Genomic DNA, 21,823 nt, shown 5'->3' on the forward strand with positions numbered 1-21,823 from the left:
TAGAAGCTGCCTAGAAGAAATGATAAGATTTTTTTAATGAACACTTCAGTGAGAGAAGGGAAAGGGGCTATGTAGTGAGGCTGTCTTGCAACATGCAACCATAATGGACAGGGTCCATTACAGTCATTGGTAAATTGTCATCGTTTTATAATCACACAGTAACAAAAATAATACAAATAGCATAATTCACATCACTTGTGTAATGATCTTGCTGTGGATGACATAGTGTCCAATTTAATATGCAATTGAAAATAACAGACATCCTCTGTATCCAAGTACAATAAATCATGGTTTCATTGTGTATAGGTAACTCATAATTGTAAAAGCCTAGTTTTTTCAGATTCACAACTACGAGCTAAGAAAAATATATATATATTAAGAATGCACCTGAATTGAAATATGGAAAGACACAAATACAAATATTGCATTAATTAATAATAAGCACCAAATCAATGTTTCCTCAAAATTCCATTTTTAACTTGTGAGAAGCACTGCTAGAGCCTCACAATTTCTTATAAAGAAGTATGAAGTCAGAAACTTGCATTTATACTTAATATAAATTAATATACTAGCTTTATATTGAACATTTCTTCAAGTTTTTAGTGCAATTTTACAGAAAATTAATCAATTTATTCTATTTGAATCATACAATCTAAATATGTTCTGAATCTATTAGAAATAAAGCACTTTTCATGAATGTAGAATACAAATTTTAAGAAGCAAACAAATATAAGATAAACTGCATGATGCACATTCTGCATATAAGTAGGTTTCTGGGGGTCTTTGATCCTTTGAGTTATAGCACAGCTATCCTTTTATAAGTGGATAGAAGAAAAAATAATCTGCAAAATAGCAAGATATCTATTTCTGTGATCAATTTTTTTTAAAGAAGACAAAACATCTTGATAAACTAGGAGCGTTGAAATAAAATAAATTTAGGAGCAAAGCTAAAAATAGGATTAGTAAAAGCCCACTGGCCAAATTAGATACAACTCGATCTAAACATACTAGAAACTAAAAATACTTTGCATTTTTTACCTAATAACTGAAGAAATGATAAGTATATAAATTAAATACTAAAAATAATATACATATTTTTAAAAAACTTCCCAACGGCAAACATTAAAATCAAAGTTAGGAGTACAGATAGGCATTTATCAGAAATAATATTAAATAATGAAATCTGGAAACTGAACAGGATTATATACTAGTATTCAAATTCTAACTGTTGCTATTTTATGCACCTGAAAAAATACATCAGTTTTATTCAGGCAACTGAAATGTCTACCATGAATACATAATTGAACAGAACATCTAAAACAATGCTTTACATGTATTGGATATTTTAAAATAAACTAATGTTTCAACTTTTTTCTGTATTAAGTATTTCCAATATTATCAAGTCCATAGAATATTAAGGTGTTTGGCAGATGATTTTTAACATTTTCCTTCTACTTTACAAGAACATTTTTATATGAATGTTATTTGGCTGTACATAACTGATCTAACAGAAAAGAGCCAATCTTGCAAGTTAGGGGTCAAAGAAGAAGCAAGCTGCAATTCAATAAATTGCAGGTATTCAGTATTTTCAGTAAACTCCAGGTATTTCATGGAGGAATGGTTCCTTAAATTTAAATAATTTTGAAATAGTTTTGTGTGTAACAATTTTATCTTTTTTTGATTGCCTGCATTGACCCAGTGTATAGGAAGCCATTAAAATAAGCTCTTCTTTTACTATTGGTTCTTCTGTTTTTTCTCCATTTGTAGAATTTTCAGATGTAGACACTTCATTTACAATAATGGCATTTGTTTCATCTTCTGTGTTTTTAATACAGCATATTTTATCAGCAATATCAGTTTGAGCCAACCAAGAATGCAGCAAACATTCCTCTGCAGTTGCCCGTTTCCTAAACAGAAAAAGAGAGAAATTGACTTAAAAGAGTCTGGCAACAAAATTTAAAAGCTTAAAATGACATTCAAAATCTATTTCACATTATTTTAAATGTTGACTTGTACTGCAAATTATATACTAAATTAAACTGCATAATTTGAATAATCATAAATCACAACTAAGAATAATTCAGTAGTGACATTATGACAGTTATTTTATCTGGATGAACATTTTGATCATTTTGAAGAAAACGCCTCTCTGGGATCCTGTTAGCTTTGAGAATATTTCAACTTCACATGAACTATGTTTTTCAAATGTTAGCATACAATCTATTGCGAGTAGTCAAATTCTTTTTTAGAGCTTACATTTTCATCACAGCTTATTTTTTATTTTAGGATGAAATAAATAGATTATATCACAGTAGCCCTGAACACCAACCTGTGAATCTCCCTCCAGAAAAGTTAAATTACATGTAATAAAATCATACCTATAAAGTTTTATTTTTTCAGTTTAATCTTGAGAATCATTCAAATTTAGCTAAATCTACTGCTTCCCACCACTACGGTGGGAAATGCCGGCCACATGACCATGGAGACGTCCTCGGACAAGCGCTGGCTCTTCAGCTTTGAAACGGAAATGAGCACCAGCCCCTAGAGTTGGAAATGACTAGCACGCATGTGCGGGGGAACCTTTACCTGTTTTTACTGCTAATGCAAAATCACGATATGTCATTGTGAAATATATTACGCCAAGAGTAAAGTAACTTTAATCATTTACATTTGCAATTCTTTTTTCATTTGCATAGGTTAATATTCATGAAGCAAAATAATTAAAATACATCTTACTCGGGTTTTTTAATCAAAAGAGATTTGATGAAATCTACTGCATATTCAGATACAAGATCAAAATCTTCAGAGTAATTTACATTTATCTGAGATATATTTAAGAACGTTTCTTGTTTATCATTCCCCAAAAAAGGTGACACTCCTGTTAGCATGACATATGTTAACACTCCAATGCTCCTAAATAAGAAAAACAAAATAAAAATGTATAAGCTTCATGAGAGAAAAATATGTGGTTTTGAGTTAACATTTCAATAAAGAGTTTTTCTTACCACATATCTGTTGCAGTGCTGATTGGATCATAGCTTAGGATTTCTGGAGCTATTAGAAAAAATACAGTTAAATTGCTAAAAAGACAACAATAAGAAAGCAAAGAGATGGTGGTTTGTATTTCTTTTGACGTACAAATTACTTGGTAGAAACAAATGTGAAAGGGAATGTGAAAGGGATAGAATATATAAACTACATTTGGAGATGTTGAAGTGTAACACATGCTAAGCAAATTTTACATTCAAAGGCAAATTGTATAAACATCAAACTTGTAATAAATCTTGAATATTAAAAAATGAGCATTGCATTCTGGAAGCAATTTATTAAAACCTAATTATTTTCTTATTGTGATCATGACTAAATAGTATTTTACTATCTTTTTTGAGATTTCTAAGAAATTATATAGTACTGGGACATACTGTGTAAGGAGAATCTCCAAAAACTCAGTTTACAGGAATGGATGGTAATGAAAGTGCAATTACTTGATTTTTCACAAGTGTCCTTCCTATAACTTACTTTACATGCAGATAAAATGCTTTCAATATTCTACAAAGCATTTTCACAGAATTAGAGGAACTACTTTATGAAAGCCCAGGTGTTGCAGTGATTAGAATGCAGTATTGCTGGCTAACTCTGTCCATATCCTGGATTTCAATTTTAATGGGCTCAAGGTTGACTCAGTCTTCCATCCTTCAGAGGTAAACTGCCCAGAGAGTGCTGTAAAACACTATAGAGCAGTATATAAGTCTAAGTGCTATTACTATTGTTACCTTGGGAAAAAGATGGCTGGAAAATCTGCTTTGCCAGCCCAGCTGCAAGAATCAAATGAAATCTAAGCAATGTAATGCTAATTAATGAATGTAGGTTATGCTCACACAAACTGTGAAAAGGTTTTATTAGTTCTTCTGAATTTCTATTGTAATAAAAATTGGATATTGTAAGATATGAAACATTAAATTCTTAAATATTAAATACCTTGTTTAAATTCTGATAAATATCACATAACTCAAACATTTACATTATATGCTGCAAGGTATTTGCTCTGAATATCACATAAATAACAAACATACCAACATATTCAGGTGTTCCCATAATTTCTCTTAGTTCTTCACTATTTTTCATTACTCTGGAAAGTCCAAAGTCAACTATCCGAATTTCTCCCAATGACGATTCACAAGTTAACAAAATGTTTTGTGGCTGAAAACATATAAAGGGAAATAAGCTTACTGGAAAATATTTCAGCCATTAAAAACAGAAATAAGAGTATGTGCACTTTTTCACATAAATAGCTAGAAATGGTTTGACAAACAGAAGTATATCTGCAGGGTCTGATGAAGGAAAATTGTAAGATTCATAGACACAATTAAATTGGTTGTTGCTATAATTTTTATAATTTTTCTTTATAAAAAATTGTAAGTTAGTTCTTGTGAGTTTATGGACATTACTGCTAAGCTTGTAAGCCGCCCTGAGTCTTCGGAGAAGGGCGGGATATAAATGTAATAAAAATAAATAAATAAAAAATTATCTTCTTCCTCTGTGCGTCTCTTTCAGCCTTATAGCTCAATTTTGCAAATACTCTAGTGTAAGAGAAAGGTTTCAAATACAAGAAGAAGAAGAAGAAGAAGAAGAAGAAGAAGAAGAAGAAGAAGAAGAAGAAGAAGAAGAAGAAGAAGAAGAAGAAGAAGAAGAAGAAGAAGAAGAACAAGAAGAAGAAGAAGAAGAAGAAGAAGAAGAAGAAGAAGAAGAAGAAGAAGAAGAAGAAGAAGTTGGAGGGGACCTTGGAGGTCATCTAGTCCAACCCCCTGCTAAGGCAGGAAACCCTATACCATTTCAGAAAAATGGCTGTCCAGTCTCTTCTTAAAAACTTCCAGTGTTGGAGCATTCACCACTTCTGGAGGCAGGTTGTTCCACTGGTTAATTGTTCTAACTGTCAGGAAGTTTCTCCTTAGTTCTTAGGTTGCTTCTCTCCTTGACTAGTTTCCATCCGTTGCTTCTTGTCCTGCTTTCAGGTGCTTTGGAGACTAGCTAGACTCCCTCTTCTTTGTGGCAGCCCCTGAGATATTGGAAAACTGCTATATCACCCCTCACCCTTCTCTTCGTTAAACTACACATACCCAATTCCAGCAACCGTTCCCTATATGTTTTAGCCTCCAGTCCCCCAATCATCATCAGGGGCTACCACAAAGAAGAGGGAGTCAAGCTATTCTCCAAAGCACCTGAAAGCAGGACAAGAAGCAACGGATGGAAACTAGTCAAGGAGAGAAGCAACCTAGAACTAAGGAGAAACTTCCTGACAGTTAGAACAATTAACCAGTGGAACAACCTGCCTCCAGAGGTGGTGAATGCTCCAACACTGGAAGTTTTTAAGAAGAGACTGGACAGCCATTTGCCTGAAATGGTATAGGGTTTCCTGCCTGAGCAGGGGGTTGGACTAGATGACCTCCAAGGTCCCTTCCAACTTTATATTATTATTATTATTATTATTATTATTATTATTATTATTATTATTATTATTATTATTATTATTATTATTATTATTATTATCTTTGTTGCTCTTCTCTGTACTCTTTCTAGAGTCTCAACATATTTTTTACATCATGACCAAAACTGGATGTAGTATTCCAGGTGTGGCCTCACCAAGGCATTGTAAAGTGGTATTAGTACTTCACATGATCTTGATTCTATCCCTCTCTTAATGCAGCCTAGCACTGTGTTGGCTTTTTTGGCAGCTGCAGCACACTGCTGGCTCATATTGAAGTGATTGTCCAACTAGATCCCTCTCACAGTTACTAGTATGGAGCAAGGTACCACCTATGCTATACCTGTGCATTTGATTTTTCCTGCCTAAATGTAGAACCCTACTTTTTCACCACTGAATTTCATTTTGTTAGATAGCGCCCAGTGTTCAAGTCTGTCCAGATCCTCCTGTATCTTAAGCCTATCTTCTGGAGTATTGGCTATTCCTCCCAGCTTGGTGTCGTCTGCAAATTTGATGAGTTCCCCATCTATCCCGCCATCCAAATCATTGATGAAGATGTTGAGGAGCACTGGGCCCAGAACAGAGCCCTGGGGCACCCCACTACACACTTCCTTCCATGTAGATGCAGTTCCATTGATGACCACACGCTGAGTACAGCCAGTCAGCCAGCTACGAATCCATCTGGTGGTGATGCTATCTAACCCACATTTTTGTATCTTATCAAGTAGTAGGTTGTGATCTACTTTATCAAATGCCTTACTGAAGTACAAGTAAATTATATCTACAGCATTCCTCTGGTCCACTAATTTTGTCACTTGGTCAAAGAATGTAATAAGATTTGTCTGGCATGATCTGTTTTTTACAAACCTATGTTGGCTTTTAGCGATGACTTTGTTTGCATCAAGGTGTTCGCTGATTTGTTGTTTGATTATCTTTTCCAGAATCTTCCCAGGTATTGAGGTCAGGCTGATAGGTCTGTAGTCTCCTGGATCTATTTTTTTCCCTTTTTTGAAGATGGGAACTACATCAGCTCTCTTCCAGTCCTCTGGTAGTTCCCCAATGCTCCAGGATCTTTGAAAAATATAGTTCAGTGGTTCTGAGATCATGTCTGCCAGTCCCTTGAGAACCTTGGGGTGTAATCCATCTGGTCCTGATGATTTGAACTCGTCTAGGCTGGACAGGTGCTCACTTACCATTTTCTTGCCTATCTTAACTTGCATTTCTATTCTGTTTTTATGGCACTGTTTTTGGTAGGTTGGACTGTTTTTTCTCTTTCCTTTTGTGAATGGAAGAGAGGGATTTCTGCCTCACTGTTCAAGATTGTGAAAATTGGCAAAAAGGGATAAATCTCCTGCCTCTAAGCTTATTGTAGGAGAAGGAATTTCAATCCATAACAATATTTATGCTATCAACTTTATCACTATCTCAGTCACATCTGTCTCATCTATAATGGAACAATTCACTTATCCTTCATCAGAACAGAGTCTTTATCGGACTCTGGATTGATTCTGTCTCCCATTGATTCAGTCCGTTATGTTGTTCCATCATAAGTTTAAGAAGAACATGGAGAGAAAGCAACCAACTAAATCCACCAATTTATCCCAGAATCACAAAAAACAGTACAAATAATGAATATCTATAGATAATTCAGATAGATAGTATTTCACAGTGAGAATTCATGTTCAAAGCACACTATTTCCATTCCTAAATCATTGAGCTATGCACAAGCCAATTATAAATCATCTTCAATTAAGATTTCACAAAGTCATAACTTTTATTCTTACTGGTTTCCCCACCACCACCACCACCAGACTTTCCTTGTTTTCCTGATTTGGAGACTTGGCTTGGGGCTAAATTTGTGCCTTTTTTCTGGGAAAAGAATGTAAATCCCACCTTCTGGGCTCAGCTTCAGAGAAAAAATAATCTCAAATTTCAAGAGAAAACATAAGAAAAACGTGATGATTTCTTATCAGGCATGTAACATTTCTTCCCATCAAAGCTTTGGATTTTACCATATGTTATTTACATTTCTACCCACCTATTTAGGACAAATGTCACTGCTGTCAACCTAGCATTCATTAATTTATGTCTGCCCCATCATCAGTTTAAGATGATGATTATTACATGAACCAAAGATTATTTTGTATATCATTTGTCCTGAACAGATAATCATTACAGTATCTGTTCAGGAAACTGCAGGTTTGCTTTTCTTATTACACTACCTTAATGATTACAACAATTCCAATATTTATTTCCAATATGTTAAGTTGTTCCTGAAGGCTATAGTTCAGATCAAGCTTTGTAGAATTCTGAATATTCTGGAATGGTCTTGTAATTCTGGTCATCATCAAGAATTTATTTTCGAAACTAAAAAGTTTGAATTTGACAGAGTATCAATTATATATACTGACAGTACTTTCACCAGGTGGATTTGAGAAATCAATAGATTTCTCTCTTTATGCTGCAACCTTACCCTGAGCACTTACTAGTGCTCGGCTGAGGTTCACCAACCTCTCTAATGTAGTTAACATTATGTTTCAAAGTATATCTTTAACTAGTTGTCCTGCAATATCAATACAACCATTTCCAAGATATCTTAACAATAACACTCTTCAAATATTCTGGGCTTGGCTCTTTGTGTCAACTCAGAAAAGTCATTCTGTATTTCTTCCAATTAACAGTATATTAATATCCTGGTCTCAATCCAAGTGAAGGCTTTACTTTTTACTAGCATAGTTCTTTCTTCCTTGCCAAAGTGGTTTGCTACAATGGTAATCCTTTACTTCACTAGAATTTATATCACAGTACTATAAATTTCCTGAGATCCTGGTCACTGTGAGAGGGTGACCATGTTTTCAGGAGCCACTATTTCAGCTCTGTGGATTTAATATGCAGTTTGTTCCAGCCAACTTGTTCCAGCCTCTGAAGAGGCAAAGACATTTGAGATTTGTTGTTTTCATCAGTTTTTATTCCTTTTTTATATAATATGGCAAACTAAAAAAATCCAGACCTTTTAAAAAGGAAAATAGAGAAGTAATTCCCTTCACAAAATAGAAAGGGTGTGTGTTTATGTGTATGTGTACTACATTGCATAGACAATCTTAAGGAAAGATGTCCACATTTGAAGTTACATATTCAATAATCCTAGAATTTTGTTAGAAGTAGTAGCAGTAATCTTGTTTAATATAGGCAAGGATCAAATTTGAAAAACCTATCCTTTAATAGCAGGGTTCATTAAAGTTCTGTGGCTGTTGATTAGTCAGAAGATCAGTAAGTGGGAATTTAATTTCTGACTCAGACCTAGAGTTTAATCTGGCAGCCAGTTAAAATTAAATTAAAATAGAACTGCCAAGTTGGACCTGAATCATATCTTGCACTAGTGATGCAAATCCTTATCTTAACTGGGATACAGGTCAGAATGTCTTGATACAGCAAATCTGCTCTCCACACCTGTCATGTTACAAAAGTATATACAACTTGATCTGAGCATATCTACAGGGAGTCCAATAGAGCTCCTTTTATATGTACATTGTACTGTAACTGTGTTGTAAGGCTTTGCTTATCTGATTAGTCAGCATAACATCTTTTTGGCCTTAAGTCTCATTTTTCAAATTAAATATATTTTTTTACAGACAGCAAAACCTGTAATTATGTAAAGCATGCACTTTTTACCAATGTAAATATTGCTTTAGTTTGGTGGTGTTAGATTTTTTGGCCTTAACTTTGAAACAAAAGCTTACAGGATGCTATACATCCCAAGATGGAAAATGATAAAAAGGCACATAAGAAGAGAACTTAATTAAAAAGTAAAATTTCCAGGTATTCATCCAGTGATCATGTCATGAGATTTCCAAGTGGCAGCATGAGGCAGGCGAGTGGCAACTTCCAGTTCTCACTGCCTTGCTTTGCCCAGATTTGAGGAATGTGGAAGCCTCAACCCCCCTCCTGCCCCCTTCCCTGCAAAGGAAAAAGCTGGAATCGGGCGCTGATCCTGGTGCTTCTGCTGAGCCCTGAAGAAGCGCCAATCAGAAGAAGTGCCAATCAGCTGGATCCCGGCGCTGATCCTGGCACTTCTGCTGAGCCCTGACAGCCCTGCAGTTCCAGCCGTCTCTTGTTCAGTCTTGTGCTGCCGCCAGTTCAGCTCATTCCCTTCCCCTGCTAGGAAGGCCGCACACCACCTGCCAGGTGCCAATGTACCACCGGTGATACGCGTACCACCGGTGGAAAAGCCCTGGACTAGAAGACCTCCAAGATCCCTTCCAGTTCTATTCTATTCTAATAATGCCTTATGTCTTACAGCAAGATTATATCTCTGTATATATCAACTATTTTGTCCTAACATTCATATCACAGGTAACTGTTGATCTCTGGATATTGATACCGAAATCGGTGTTTTTAATAACAGCACATGTTGTGACAGCAAAACTGATGAAACTATTTGAAATTCCAAAGTAAAAGTATGGTTTTCACATCAGATGCTACTGTTTTCTCTAAGATGATCATGGATCTACCCATATGCCAATATTATACATAGTTTTCCTGCCTTCCTTTTCTGCATTTTCTGGATGTGCAATCTTCTTTAGCTTTATGTGGCACTCCACTGTAATATTTTATTGGTTTCCAAGACTTTCTTATATGGGGAACCCAAATAGGATTTGCCTGTCATTACTCATGTTTTGTTCAGACAATAACACTGGTTTGTAACATTGTAGGTCAACTGGAATCAATTTGTCTAGGAATCAGTGTAAAATGAATGCATCTTCATTTTCCATTATATACAACATAGTGTTCCTTAACCAGACTGCTGCAAGAGAACATTACAGTTTCAAACATTAACCTTCATCAAGTAGGAATTCAAACATCATTTTGATAAAAGTTTTTTTTCTCTCAATCCTTCTTTGGCATGATGCACTACATTATCATATGGGAGGTAAACATTAATCACCCCATACGCATAATAGACAAAAACCATGTAGATCCAATTATTTACCTGAAATTGTAGTTTTTAATCTGCAGTTACATAAATACGCTCCCTTTCCCTCTGCCAGTACCTGACCTGGCAGGTACGCCAGATTTCCTATTTTAGTGTTTCAAGAAATTGAGGAACAAGACAAAAGCTGTTTCACATGTGCACAATGAATATGTACTAAAGTATGCAATATTAGAAGATTGTCAGTTCGGACTCTACACAATTGCGTAACATTATATTTGGATGTACAGCTGATTATCAGGAAAAAACCCAGAGCTAAAATAACCTGCAGTACATACTGGTATCAACTGAAGAACAGTTTGGCAGAGGCATAAGCAAGTTCCTAAATAGGAAGAAGTCTTTTCCACCAAAAATCAAACCTTTAAAACGTCTCTGTCTATTCTTCAAAAAAGCAATCAGAACATCTAAAAAAAAATAAAACAACTTTTAATATAAAGAAGAGTTTAAGAGGAAAATGGATTCTTAATATTGCTTCAATTCTTCAGAATCATTATCTTACCTTCAAGTCAAGATGAACTACATTATTTTGATGTAAAAAGGAAACTCCTTCTAAAATCTGCCTCATGAGACGCTTAACATCTTTTTCCTTGAAGGCATCTTCTCTTTCAGCTACACACTGGTCAAAGATTTCTCCACCAGCAGCACTGAGAATAAGGATACTGTATTTGTTTTTAAATTTCCAATTATTCACTCTTAATAATATATTTATATCTCATCTATATATTAAAAATTATGCTTAAGGTAATTTTTAATAAGTTAAAGCATTTTAATTAAAATTCAAATAAAAATACACCCATGGGAATCAAAAGACTTAACAGATTAGAGCAAGTTCAAAGGCAAGTCAATTTCAACATCAGAACTGAATGAAATATATATTTGCCTGTCAGCAAATGTAGAATTAACCAAACCTCCTTTGGAAGGAAGTTCAAAGTTTTATAACAACCACCACAAACTATTTAAGTAAAATATATCATTGTTTAGGTTCTTAGATTAAATAGAGTGTTTACACTTCAGTTTAGTAAGAGGGAACTCAGCTACTATATTTGAGATTTTTTGATGTAAAAATGGAAGAATAAAAATGAAAAATAAACTTACGGTATATCAAAAATGAACCTTTTAGTTGTTGTTAACAATCTATGCATGGATTGTCTTTAGAAAAGTATAAAGGTTGTGCCAGAGAAACACTTTGCAATATCTCACTAAGCAATATTTATTTTAAAAACCCTCATAAACGAAATATCCTATTTTCAAGTTTAAATCACGTATCCCTAATCTTTAAAAAGACAATTGGTCTGAAAATAAAAATTAAACAAATAATCAGTTTCATTAAATCCTTCCATAGTTAAAATAATATATCTAGACCAGATGAGTAAGTTTTCTTTGTAACAAGCAGTGGCTATGCTATGCTGCATTAATCTTTTTCTTTCCTTGTATAAGAAGTGTTACAGAGAGTACTTTTTCTAGAAATAATTAATTAATATACTCTTTTTCCTTCTAGAAAAGCTCAGGATAGGCATATAATCAATAAAAAGAAATATTATCTACCAGTGGAACTACAGGCAATGCCTCTCTGAGTAATCTTATTCTACTGGATAGTGTTGGGGGGGCAACATTTGAAATACTTGAGCCCAACCCTATCACATACTTTAAATTGGGTCTGGCAGATCATAGACTGATTGTACCTGAGTTTTTGAATGTTCTGATTTATCGTTTTAATGTTTTATGTGGTATTTTAATTCCTTGACTATAAACTGCCTAGAAATGCCTCAATGAAATGGGCGACATAGAAGACAACAGAAGTCAAATGATAGATAGATAGATAGATAGATAGATAGATAGATAGATAGATAGATAGATAGATAATGCAGTATGTTCAAATTAGGTGTCATGTGATCATTTACCTTCTTCACTTAACATCATGTTAACACTTCACTTTACTTAATTTTAACTGAGTTGTGCATATAGTGTCATATCTAGATTCAGCTATTGAGGCTATGTATAAATTAAGGAAGATGATTTTGAAGTGGAGTCACAAGATCTACAGTATTGACTAGATAAAAGGAACTAAAGCATTTTTGGAGTCACAAATGAAGCAACATTCAGAAGAGGCAAATGCCTCCCTAATTTACTAAATAGAAGGAGGAGGAAGCTTTATTAGACCTTCAAGTTTCTGTTATTATAGAAATAGTTTTAGCCTTCCAGTGGAATTGATTTCCTGGTCTGCTCTACCTAATGGGGTCAACAGACCACCAAGTGAAGCAATTCTCAGAGCAGTTTTCTTTCAGAGGGTTCATGCGATCAAATAAAGAAATATTTTTTAAAATCCTAATTTCAATTTTTAATAAGATATAGATATCAATATACTACTAAAACTCCCATTGTTATGACCTCTAGCTAGGTTAAACAGTGTATCCTAGGGCCACAATTTTTGAACCAAAGTATTCAACTTACAGAATGTCTCCAAAATCCAAGACCCATGATTCCCAAGGGAATGACATTAAGGAAAGTTGTGGCTGGCTTCAGTATTACTGGCTCCTGCTAAGCTGCTGCTGCAATCATGTGATCATCATTTTAAACATTTCATGAGAGTTTCCGAGCCAGTCTCACCATTCCTTGTTTCCTCCCTCCCCCATTAGTAACTATTTATCTGCCAACTGGAAAAGGAAGGGAAAAGGGAGGAGAAGCAAGGGGGAAGAAACCCCTCAATAATGTCTACAGAGATTCTCAATCATGCAGGTCATGGTTGTCTCAAATGTGCCTTTTCAAATAGACTGTTTTTCCTTGAGGAAGAAGATGACGATGTTTTGCTTCTCATCCAAGAAGCTTCATTCTTTCTCCAGGAAATGCAATCCAGTTGCCTTTGAAAAAGCACCTTTGAGAACCCGTGCATATTCTTTCCATCCATGCCATCCTCTGCATGTTCCCACCTGTGCTGCCCTCATGTGCCTTCCCCAGTCCACACCACCTCCCACATGTCTTCTCCAACCCATGCAACACTTCTTGGGCATCTCCGTCCAATTTCCCTGTCTGCACTGTCATCCGCATGCCTTTCCTGATTCATGTGCACCTCTTGTGCACTGCCATGTGCTATTCCCAAGCCACACAACCTAGTAAAAATAGCCCTGATATTTTCAAGACTATTCCAGATTGATTTAGTCAGCTGTCTATTGATTCAATCTTTTAAAAAAGATTGAACAGGGTGGGTAGAACATTTACATTAGAAGACTCTTGTTCTATCTTGAGGACTTATCATCAAATACAAAGATGTAGAACCAAGTCTCAAATGGATTTGTTTCCAGGTAAAACCCAAAGATTTCCAACAAAGTACTTGTGCAGGAACAGCAATGTTAAAGCAAGGATAGATGCTTGCTTAATAACTTCTTACTGTTGATTCAGCAGGCCGCTGTCTTTGATAGCAATATATGATTAATATATTAAAAGCAAATCCAGTATCTTGACAGCCTTGCGGCCCTCCCCCATCAACATCTTTTATGCTGCTTTTTAGTAATGATCAACTAGCAGTGGCAAGGTCCTTATATTATCTGAAACAACTAAAACAGGACTCCCATTAAGTCAGGGAGAATAAAGGCTTCTTGCAAGAGTGGCTTTGTATGGCATATAATCAAAGGGTCAGGAAGAACACTATAAATGTCAACTGTGTCTCATTCAACAATGAACCTGCCATAACTACCTTTTCTTGATGAAGCTATTGGTAGGTTCCTTATCACATCCTTACGATGATACTGTAAAGATGTATATTTGTATTTTACTTCATAATTCTATGAAACAATTCTTAGTTGCAGGGAATGCTAGTAGGAAATTGATATAGGTGCCATAGGACTAATCCAGGGAATCATTAATTTAAAACATCTAAATTTAAATGCAAAATGAAGTCAGCTACTATATTTTTAATGACAACTACATTTATTAATGTAATAATATTTTGAGCTGTTGTTTCATATTCAAGAATCAGTTTGGTCTAGTAGTTAAGGCACCAGGCTAGAAAACAGAAGTTCAAGTCCTGCCTTAGCCATGAAATCAGCCAGGTGAACTTGGGTTAGTCCAGGGGTCAGCAGCCTGAAACAGTGAAAGAGCCACTCGGAACCAGTTCCCTCAGAAAAGAAAAAACTGGGAGCTGCAAAATGTGCACGCGCGCTTCATTGAAGAATGGAGCCTAAGGCAAAACATGCACCGGCCTTGCCCCCATCCACCTCTGGTATGGACGGCTCCTGGCTTTTCCTCCCCTCGGAAAAGACTGCTCTCCCCCCACCCTGCGCTCTCCCTCTCTGGGACTTTCTTCTTTCCACCTTTTGGCGCAAAGGTTCCGAGGGAACGGAGGAGGAGGCCGATGGGGAGAAGGAGCTGCTGTGGCAAATCTTTTGAGGCTTTGCGAAAGAGGGAGGCGGTGGTGGGATTAAAATAAAATGGGCGGGGGAGGTTGAGGAAACCCAGCAGATGCCTACATCAGAGGGCGATCAAGAAAGGCAAAATCGGGGAGAGGAAGAAAGCTTTCGGGGCTTGCCCAGCAGGCAGCTCCTCCCTGCTCTCAGAAATCACCACCGGCAGGAGTGGAAAGAAGCTGGGGAGTGCCTCTCTCCCCAGTCCGCCAATCAAATAAAAGTTAAATGCAGTGGCTGGCAGGCAGGGACCGCGAGGAGCAGCCAGGATTGGAGGAGCAGAAGTCAACACTGCCAAAGTGGAGGAAGGAAAGGAAAAGTGGGGGTCTTTAAATAGTCACACCCACTTTCCCCCTTTTTTTCCTATTTTTTGCAACGACTGGTTGCAGATATCCACATGTGTATGCTTGTCAGGTTTGGAAGCCTCCGTTTAAGTCTGCACATGTGCACATAGGTTGACACCGCCTCATTTCCTGTCCTTACTGCCTCTCATCTCTCTGCCTCTCTCTCTGCCACTTAAAGCCATCCTGCACTTAAAGCCAGACCCCTCCTTCTTTTCCCCTTTTCTCTCTCTCTCTCTCTCTTTCTCTGTGTATGTGTGTGTGCATGGTGCCTCCAAGTCCGCTGATTTACCAGAGAGCCACCGCCTCATCTCCTGCCCTTGCTGCCCCTTCTGTGGAGATGCGTTTGTGTCTTTTTGTGTCTCTGTGCCACTCAAAGCCATCCTGCAGTGGTTTCAATCAGCCCCAATTGGCCCCTTCATTTCCAAGCATCCCCATGGAAGTCAATGGAGGTCCACGGCGCCTCAAAAGGCCAGCCGCGATGCCTCCAAGTCTGTTGGTTTTACTGGCGAGCTACCACCTCCTGCAGCTCTGCACCACCTTCTTCCATTCTGAACCACGGCCCGCGAGGATTCCTCACCCCACAGCTGCCACGCCAGTTCATCCCTCACACTGTTGGTGTTGCAAGCTGCGAGCCACGGTGATGCCTTGCCCCGGCAGTGTCGCTGGCCCACCTCCACTGGCTCCTCTGTGTTCCAGCCGTGCCGATGATATTGGAGCCGCGCTGAGCTGCTATTCAACTCTGGCGGCATCCCAGAGGTGGCCCGGCCTCGGCTGATGGTCCGCACGGCCTCCTCATTGGGCCGCCCAGCCTCCTGGCAGCAAATCCCACAGGGGAGGTTTGCTAGGGAGACGACAGTCCCATGTTGTTTCCCCCCCTTGTGTGTGTCAGACCCGCAGGGAACGGCTGGTAGAGGCAGCAGCAGTCCGGGGTGGTTTCCCCTTGTGTGTCTCTGTGTGTGTGTGTGTGTGTGTGTGTGTGTGTGTGGGCCCGACACACACAGAGGAGGGAGGGGAAAAATGCCATACCACCGCCTCCCTACCAGCCATTCCCTGCAGGTCCGACACATACACACCCGGATGAGGGGGGGAAACAACGCTAGACTGCTGCTGCCTCTACCACCTGTTCCCCGTGAGTCTGTCACACACACATGTACACGGGGGGGGGGGGAAACAATGCCAGACTGCCAGTGCCTCTATCAGCTGTTCCCCATGGGTCTGACACATACACACACGAACGAGGGGGGGAAATAATGCCAGACTGCTGCTGCCTCTACCACCTGTTCCCCATGAGTCTGTCACACACACATGTATGAGGGGGGGAAACAATGCCAGACTGCCAGTGCCTCTATCAGCTGTTCCCCATGGGTCCGACATATACACACACGAACGAGGGGGGGAAGCAAGGCCAGACTGCCGCTGCTTCTACCAGCTGTTCTGCACAGGTCTGACACACACACACACACAAACACACGAATGGGGGGGAACAACGCCGGACTGCCGCTGCCTCTACCAGCCATTCCCTGCAGGTCCCACACACTCACACACTCACAAGGGGGGAAAACAATGCCGGACTTCCGCTGCCTCTACCAGCCATTCCCTGCAGGTCCTACACACTCACACACACACTCACAAGGGGGGAAAACAACGCCGGACTGCCACTGCCTCTACCAGCCATTCCCCACAGGTCCGACAGGAAGCTGGGTGGCCTGATGAGCAGACCGTGTGGACCGTGGCCATCGCCCAAGTCATCTCCGGGATGCCGCCAGACTCAACGAGCAGCTTGGCGTGGCTCTGACATCGTCGGCACAGCCGGAGCACAGAAGAGCCAGCGGAGGCGGGCCAGCGATGCCATCAGGACAAGGCGTCCCTGTGGCTCGCAGCTCACGGCACCAACAGGGCAATGAATGAACAGACGTGGCAGCTGTGGGGAGAGGAATCCTCGCAGGCCACGGTTCAGAGTGGAAGAAGGTGGTGCAGAGCTGCAGGTGGTGGTGGCTCGCCGGTAAAACCAACAGACCTGGAGGCACCGCGGCTGGCCTTTCGAGGCGCCGTGGACTTCCACTAACTTCCATGGGGATGCTTGGCAATGAAGGGGCCGATTGGGGCCAATTGGAACCACTACAGGATGGCTTTGAGTGGCACACAGACACAGAGAGATGCAAACGTGTCTCCACAGGAGAGGCAGCAAGGGCAGGAGATGAGGCAGCGGTGGCTCGCTGGTAAATCAGCGGACTTGGAGGTGCCATGCACACACACACACACACATACACAGAGAAAGAGAAAGAGAGAGAGAAAAGGGGAAAAAGAAGGAGGGGGTCTGGCAGTGCCCAAGTCCATATGCTGCTCAGAAACTCCACTACCACCACCACCGCACAACCCATCTGACTGACCCACTCACCTTTCCAGCAGTCCTCCAGTCTCTTCCTCCATTGTCGCCACGTGCAGTCTGAAGAAAAAAAGAGGTTTGTGGGCAGTCCCACAAACCAAAGAACTTCAACCAATCAATTCAAACTTCACAAGGTTTTTTTTCTGTGAGAAGTTTGAATTGATTGGTTGAACTTTTTTAGTCCCATTTTTTTTTCTGGACTACACATGGTGGCGGCGGAGGACTGGGAGCTGCAGGATGCCGACCTGTGGGTTAGTCACTCTTTCTCAGCCCAATGCACGTCATAGGGTTGTTGTTGTGGGGACAATAGGAGGAGGAAGGTGTGTTGGGTATGTTCACCATCTTGAGTTATTTTTCAAAATAACAAATAGATAATAATAATTTCAGCCACAATCTGAGCAGTGGGAAAGAAAGCATTAATCACAGTAAGTTTCAGATGCAACCAAGTTGCACAATGCATTTGTATATATATTAATTATGGAGTTTTATAATCCACAAGAAAAAAAAAGTAAGTTTAGTATGTGTAATTTATGAATACCAAGTGTATGAGAAAGTAATTCCACAGCATTAAGTCTTCAAATTTTCAAATCCTAAACATTCAGTTATATTACAGTCAGTTGAATATAATTCTGTATATTCCAATCTTTCCTGAATAGAAGTGCAGAAATATTTTTTTAGCCTTGTTGTATAGCTTTTCCTCAAATATTTATATATGCATATATTCTGAAAATATAAACAGTCTGGAGTTTATATTTGCAGCCATTAATAAGGAAGCCAATCATAGATTGGCTCCTATAACCCTTTTAAGAAAGAGAGGAGATGAGATTGCCCAAACTGTTCTCCTTATAGTTGCTCCTCATGAAGAGATCTGGAAAGGTGGGAAGGAGTTGGGAGATGAGAACATTTTCGATAATTGCTCCAGCCACAATTAAGCCTTTTCAAAGGACATGAAGTTTGCACATTTTCTTGAAAACCACCTTCAGAAATTACCTTTCAACTTAGCTTCAAAGTGACAAGACTGTAATTATCAGGTGAGAACCTTCCATCCTTAATGTGAAGATCTATTCTTATAATTCTTAATTATTTAATAATTTAAATAAACAGCAAGACAAAAAAAACAAGACAAGTTTTACTACAGTAAATGTTTAAAGGATTGGGGCTCAGAAAATGTTGGAATATAGAATCTGGAATATTAAGACCTTGATGTTATTTTTAAAGTATAAATACATGCTGTGAGAAAGAAAAATTGTTTTTGACAATCCCAGAAGACAATTGGAATAATTTCTTTTTACTGAGAGATGGTTAAATGTACTAAAGAAATCTGTAACAAGGATTACCAATTGTATGTATGAACTATAAAGAAAGATTGGAATAGAAAGCTGGTATAAAATGGGTCAGGTTGTTTTGTTACAAGTCTTTGGCTTATGATCATTTGTTTAACAATGATTAAAAGTAATGACTCCTCAGTAAAAGTGACTTATGGTCTATCCTCAATGTTACGACTGTTGCACTACCCTGAGGTCAACTAGCTTGAATTTATGACAGTTGCAACATCCCAGGATCATGTGATCACAATTGGTGACCTTTCCAGGTAGCTTTTGATAAGCAAAGTCAATTGAAAAAGTCAGATTCACTTAATGACTGTGTGATTTACTTAATGACTACAATAAAAATGGTTGTACAATTGAGTCTAGCCATGTGATGACTCACTTAATAACTGCACTGTTTAACAACTGAAATTTAAGTACCAATTATGTCATATGTCAAGGATTACTGTATTGTAGTTGGAGTTTTTTTGTATTTGCTGATAACTAGAAAAATGAAATTGTTTACATTTAATAAAACATTTTAGTCCTTACCACAATAATTATTTTAGACATCCTAACTGTAGCATTCAAACTAGCTTTGCATCCCAATGTATTATTACTCAGAGTAAGGAGGTTTGGTGAATTGCCTTTTAAAAAAGAAATTATTTGTTCTTTGTTATTTTGGTTTGTGTATGTATGTATGTGTATATATGTATGTGTATATGAGGACAATTGCAAAGGACCCGATGACCACTCTCAAAAACCAGCTGAATAAATTGGTGGAGAAATTCAAATGACGGTAAAATCAGTGATGACGTATTGAAGACAATACACCCCAGAGACCCAGCCATGGCTAGATTCTATGGGCTTCTGAATATTCATAAGGAAGGGATCCCTCTGCGACCCATTGTGTTGTTTAGAGGTACACCAACCTTGGGATTGGCTAAATGGTTAAGTGGTCGAATTGGGCATCTGGTGGAGAACAAGCAAGACCATGGTGAAATCATCGGAAGAGTTCCTGGGAAGGATAAAATCTTTAAGAGTAGAGGAGGATGAGGTTATGGTGTCTTTTGATGTCACCTCACTCTTCACCTCGATCCCGCAAGACCTGGCCATCATGGTAATAAGGAGCCACTTGCAACAAGAGGAAGGGCCACACCAGGACTCAGTCCGCACCGAAGACCTTATACAACTCATGACCCCATATCTTAGAACATATTTTACGTACCAGGGCGCCATCTATGAGCAAGTGAAAGGCACGCCGATGGGATCCCTGATTTTGAGAATCATCACAGAGGTGGTCCTGCAACAACTTGAAGCTGAACTGATGTCCATGCATCGTCCCAAGTTTTGGGTAAGATATGTGGATGACACATTTGTGATCATCAAGAGGCAAGACAGCACTAGGTTCATGAGGGAATTAAATTCGGTCTACCCAGACATTCATTTTACAGCAGAGGAAGAGAATAATGGCACAGTTGCTTTTGTGGATGTGCTGGTCAGCCACCAGCCGGACAGCACCCTCCATATGACCGTCCACCAAAACCCAATGCATACCGATAGAATCTTGCATTACAGGAGCAATCATCCTATGTTGCGTAAAATCGGCTGTATCAAGCGTGTTAATGCTCACTGCAACACTGACAGGGCAAGAGTCAAGGAGAAGAGTCATCTATATCATGTCTGCAGGTGAAATGGCTATCCAGTGGATTTCATTAGACAGTACAGCTAACCATTTGAGCCTCATAAGAATCAATATACAGGCACACCAATGGCATGGACAACGTTGCCGTATGTCAATGGTGTGTCAGAGGCAGCGGCATGGATATTAGCTCCATACAACATCAGTATTGCCCACAAACCGAACCAAACCCTACGTGCCAAAATAATGCACCCCAAAGAGCCACTTTCCAATGAAGAAAGATCCTCGGTGATATATAGAAGGAAATGTAAGGACTGTCACTGTAACTATGTTGGGGAGATGACCAAATGGCTCTGAACCAGGATTCATGAACGTGAGCTGGCCATTAGATGGCATGAACAACGATCACAGGTATGGGCCCATATGGCCAGCCACAACCATACGTTCGAACTTGCAGGTGCAGAAGCCATTTCCAGGATTCCACCAAGGGCGGCTGACTGCTGAAGGAGGCTTGGCTGTCAGACGAGCACTCGGTTAACCGCCACATAGATCTACTGCCTGCTTATCAGGCATTAAGGAAGTGGGAGGAACAACGTAACAACTTACAAGTGCAATGAGCACTGCCAGCGCAAGATCTGAACTGCTGGCCCATGCTACAGAAAAGAACTATGACCAGTAAAGGGGGTAAATCACCAATGTGTCCTATGCAAAAATTTATGTCAGGACACTGGGCACATATACAACAGGGGGGGCGGCCGTAGGACAAGAGATGTTAGGGGGCCAATTTGCAGTAATGTGTATTCAGACATGAACGAGACCGGCATGGAGAGTTACAATAAGAGGGGCAACAATTCCCGAATCCAAAAGCACACGGACGGATGCGAGACAACTAGAAATAATACAGCCAACCGAAGCGGGTAGACCGGTAACTCGCTCTATGAGCAGAGCGCAAAAACAGCCAGTTTCATAAGCAAGCTCCCAAACCTCCGGCATCGGCAGTTAGCCAACATAACTTTATTAAACAGTTCATTTATATTCATCGTGGTGTTCGACTATTTTTCTCAACATGAATGTACCCGGGATTCGTATTTTATATATTAAAGATAGTGTGTGTGTGTATGTATATGTATATGTATATGTATGTGTGTGTGTGTATATGTATGTAAATATATATATATACACACACACACACATATACATACATACATCATACATACATACACATATATGTATATACATGTGTGTGTGTATATATATGCACACACATACACACAC

The 21,823-nt window shown here is 39.0% G+C and overlaps 1 protein-coding gene across 1 annotated transcript in view; it reads right to left on the minus strand.

Moving 5' to 3' along the window:
- Positions 1-1,552: 1,552 nt before the first annotated feature.
- The window catches only part of STK17A (serine/threonine kinase 17a), a 31,140-nt gene continuing 10,869 nt past the window's right edge, over positions 1,553-21,823 (minus strand). Inside the window, exons 3-7 of the mRNA XM_081343595.1 lie at positions 10,972-11,116; positions 4,074-4,200; positions 3,006-3,054; positions 2,737-2,913; positions 1,553-1,907 (exon numbers count right to left, since the gene is read on the minus strand). Coding sequence (XP_081199721.1) covers positions 1,589-1,907; positions 2,737-2,913; positions 3,006-3,054; positions 4,074-4,200; positions 10,972-11,116 — 817 coding nt within the window. The 3' untranslated portion in view covers positions 1,553-1,588. The remainder of the gene's footprint in view (positions 1,908-2,736; positions 2,914-3,005; positions 3,055-4,073; positions 4,201-10,971; positions 11,117-21,823) is intronic.

The sequence above is a fragment of the Vipera berus genome (genome assembly GCF_964194415.1).
Source record: "Vipera berus genome assembly, chromosome: Z".
NCBI classification, from domain to species: domain Eukaryota; kingdom Metazoa; phylum Chordata; class Lepidosauria; order Squamata; family Viperidae; genus Vipera; species Vipera berus.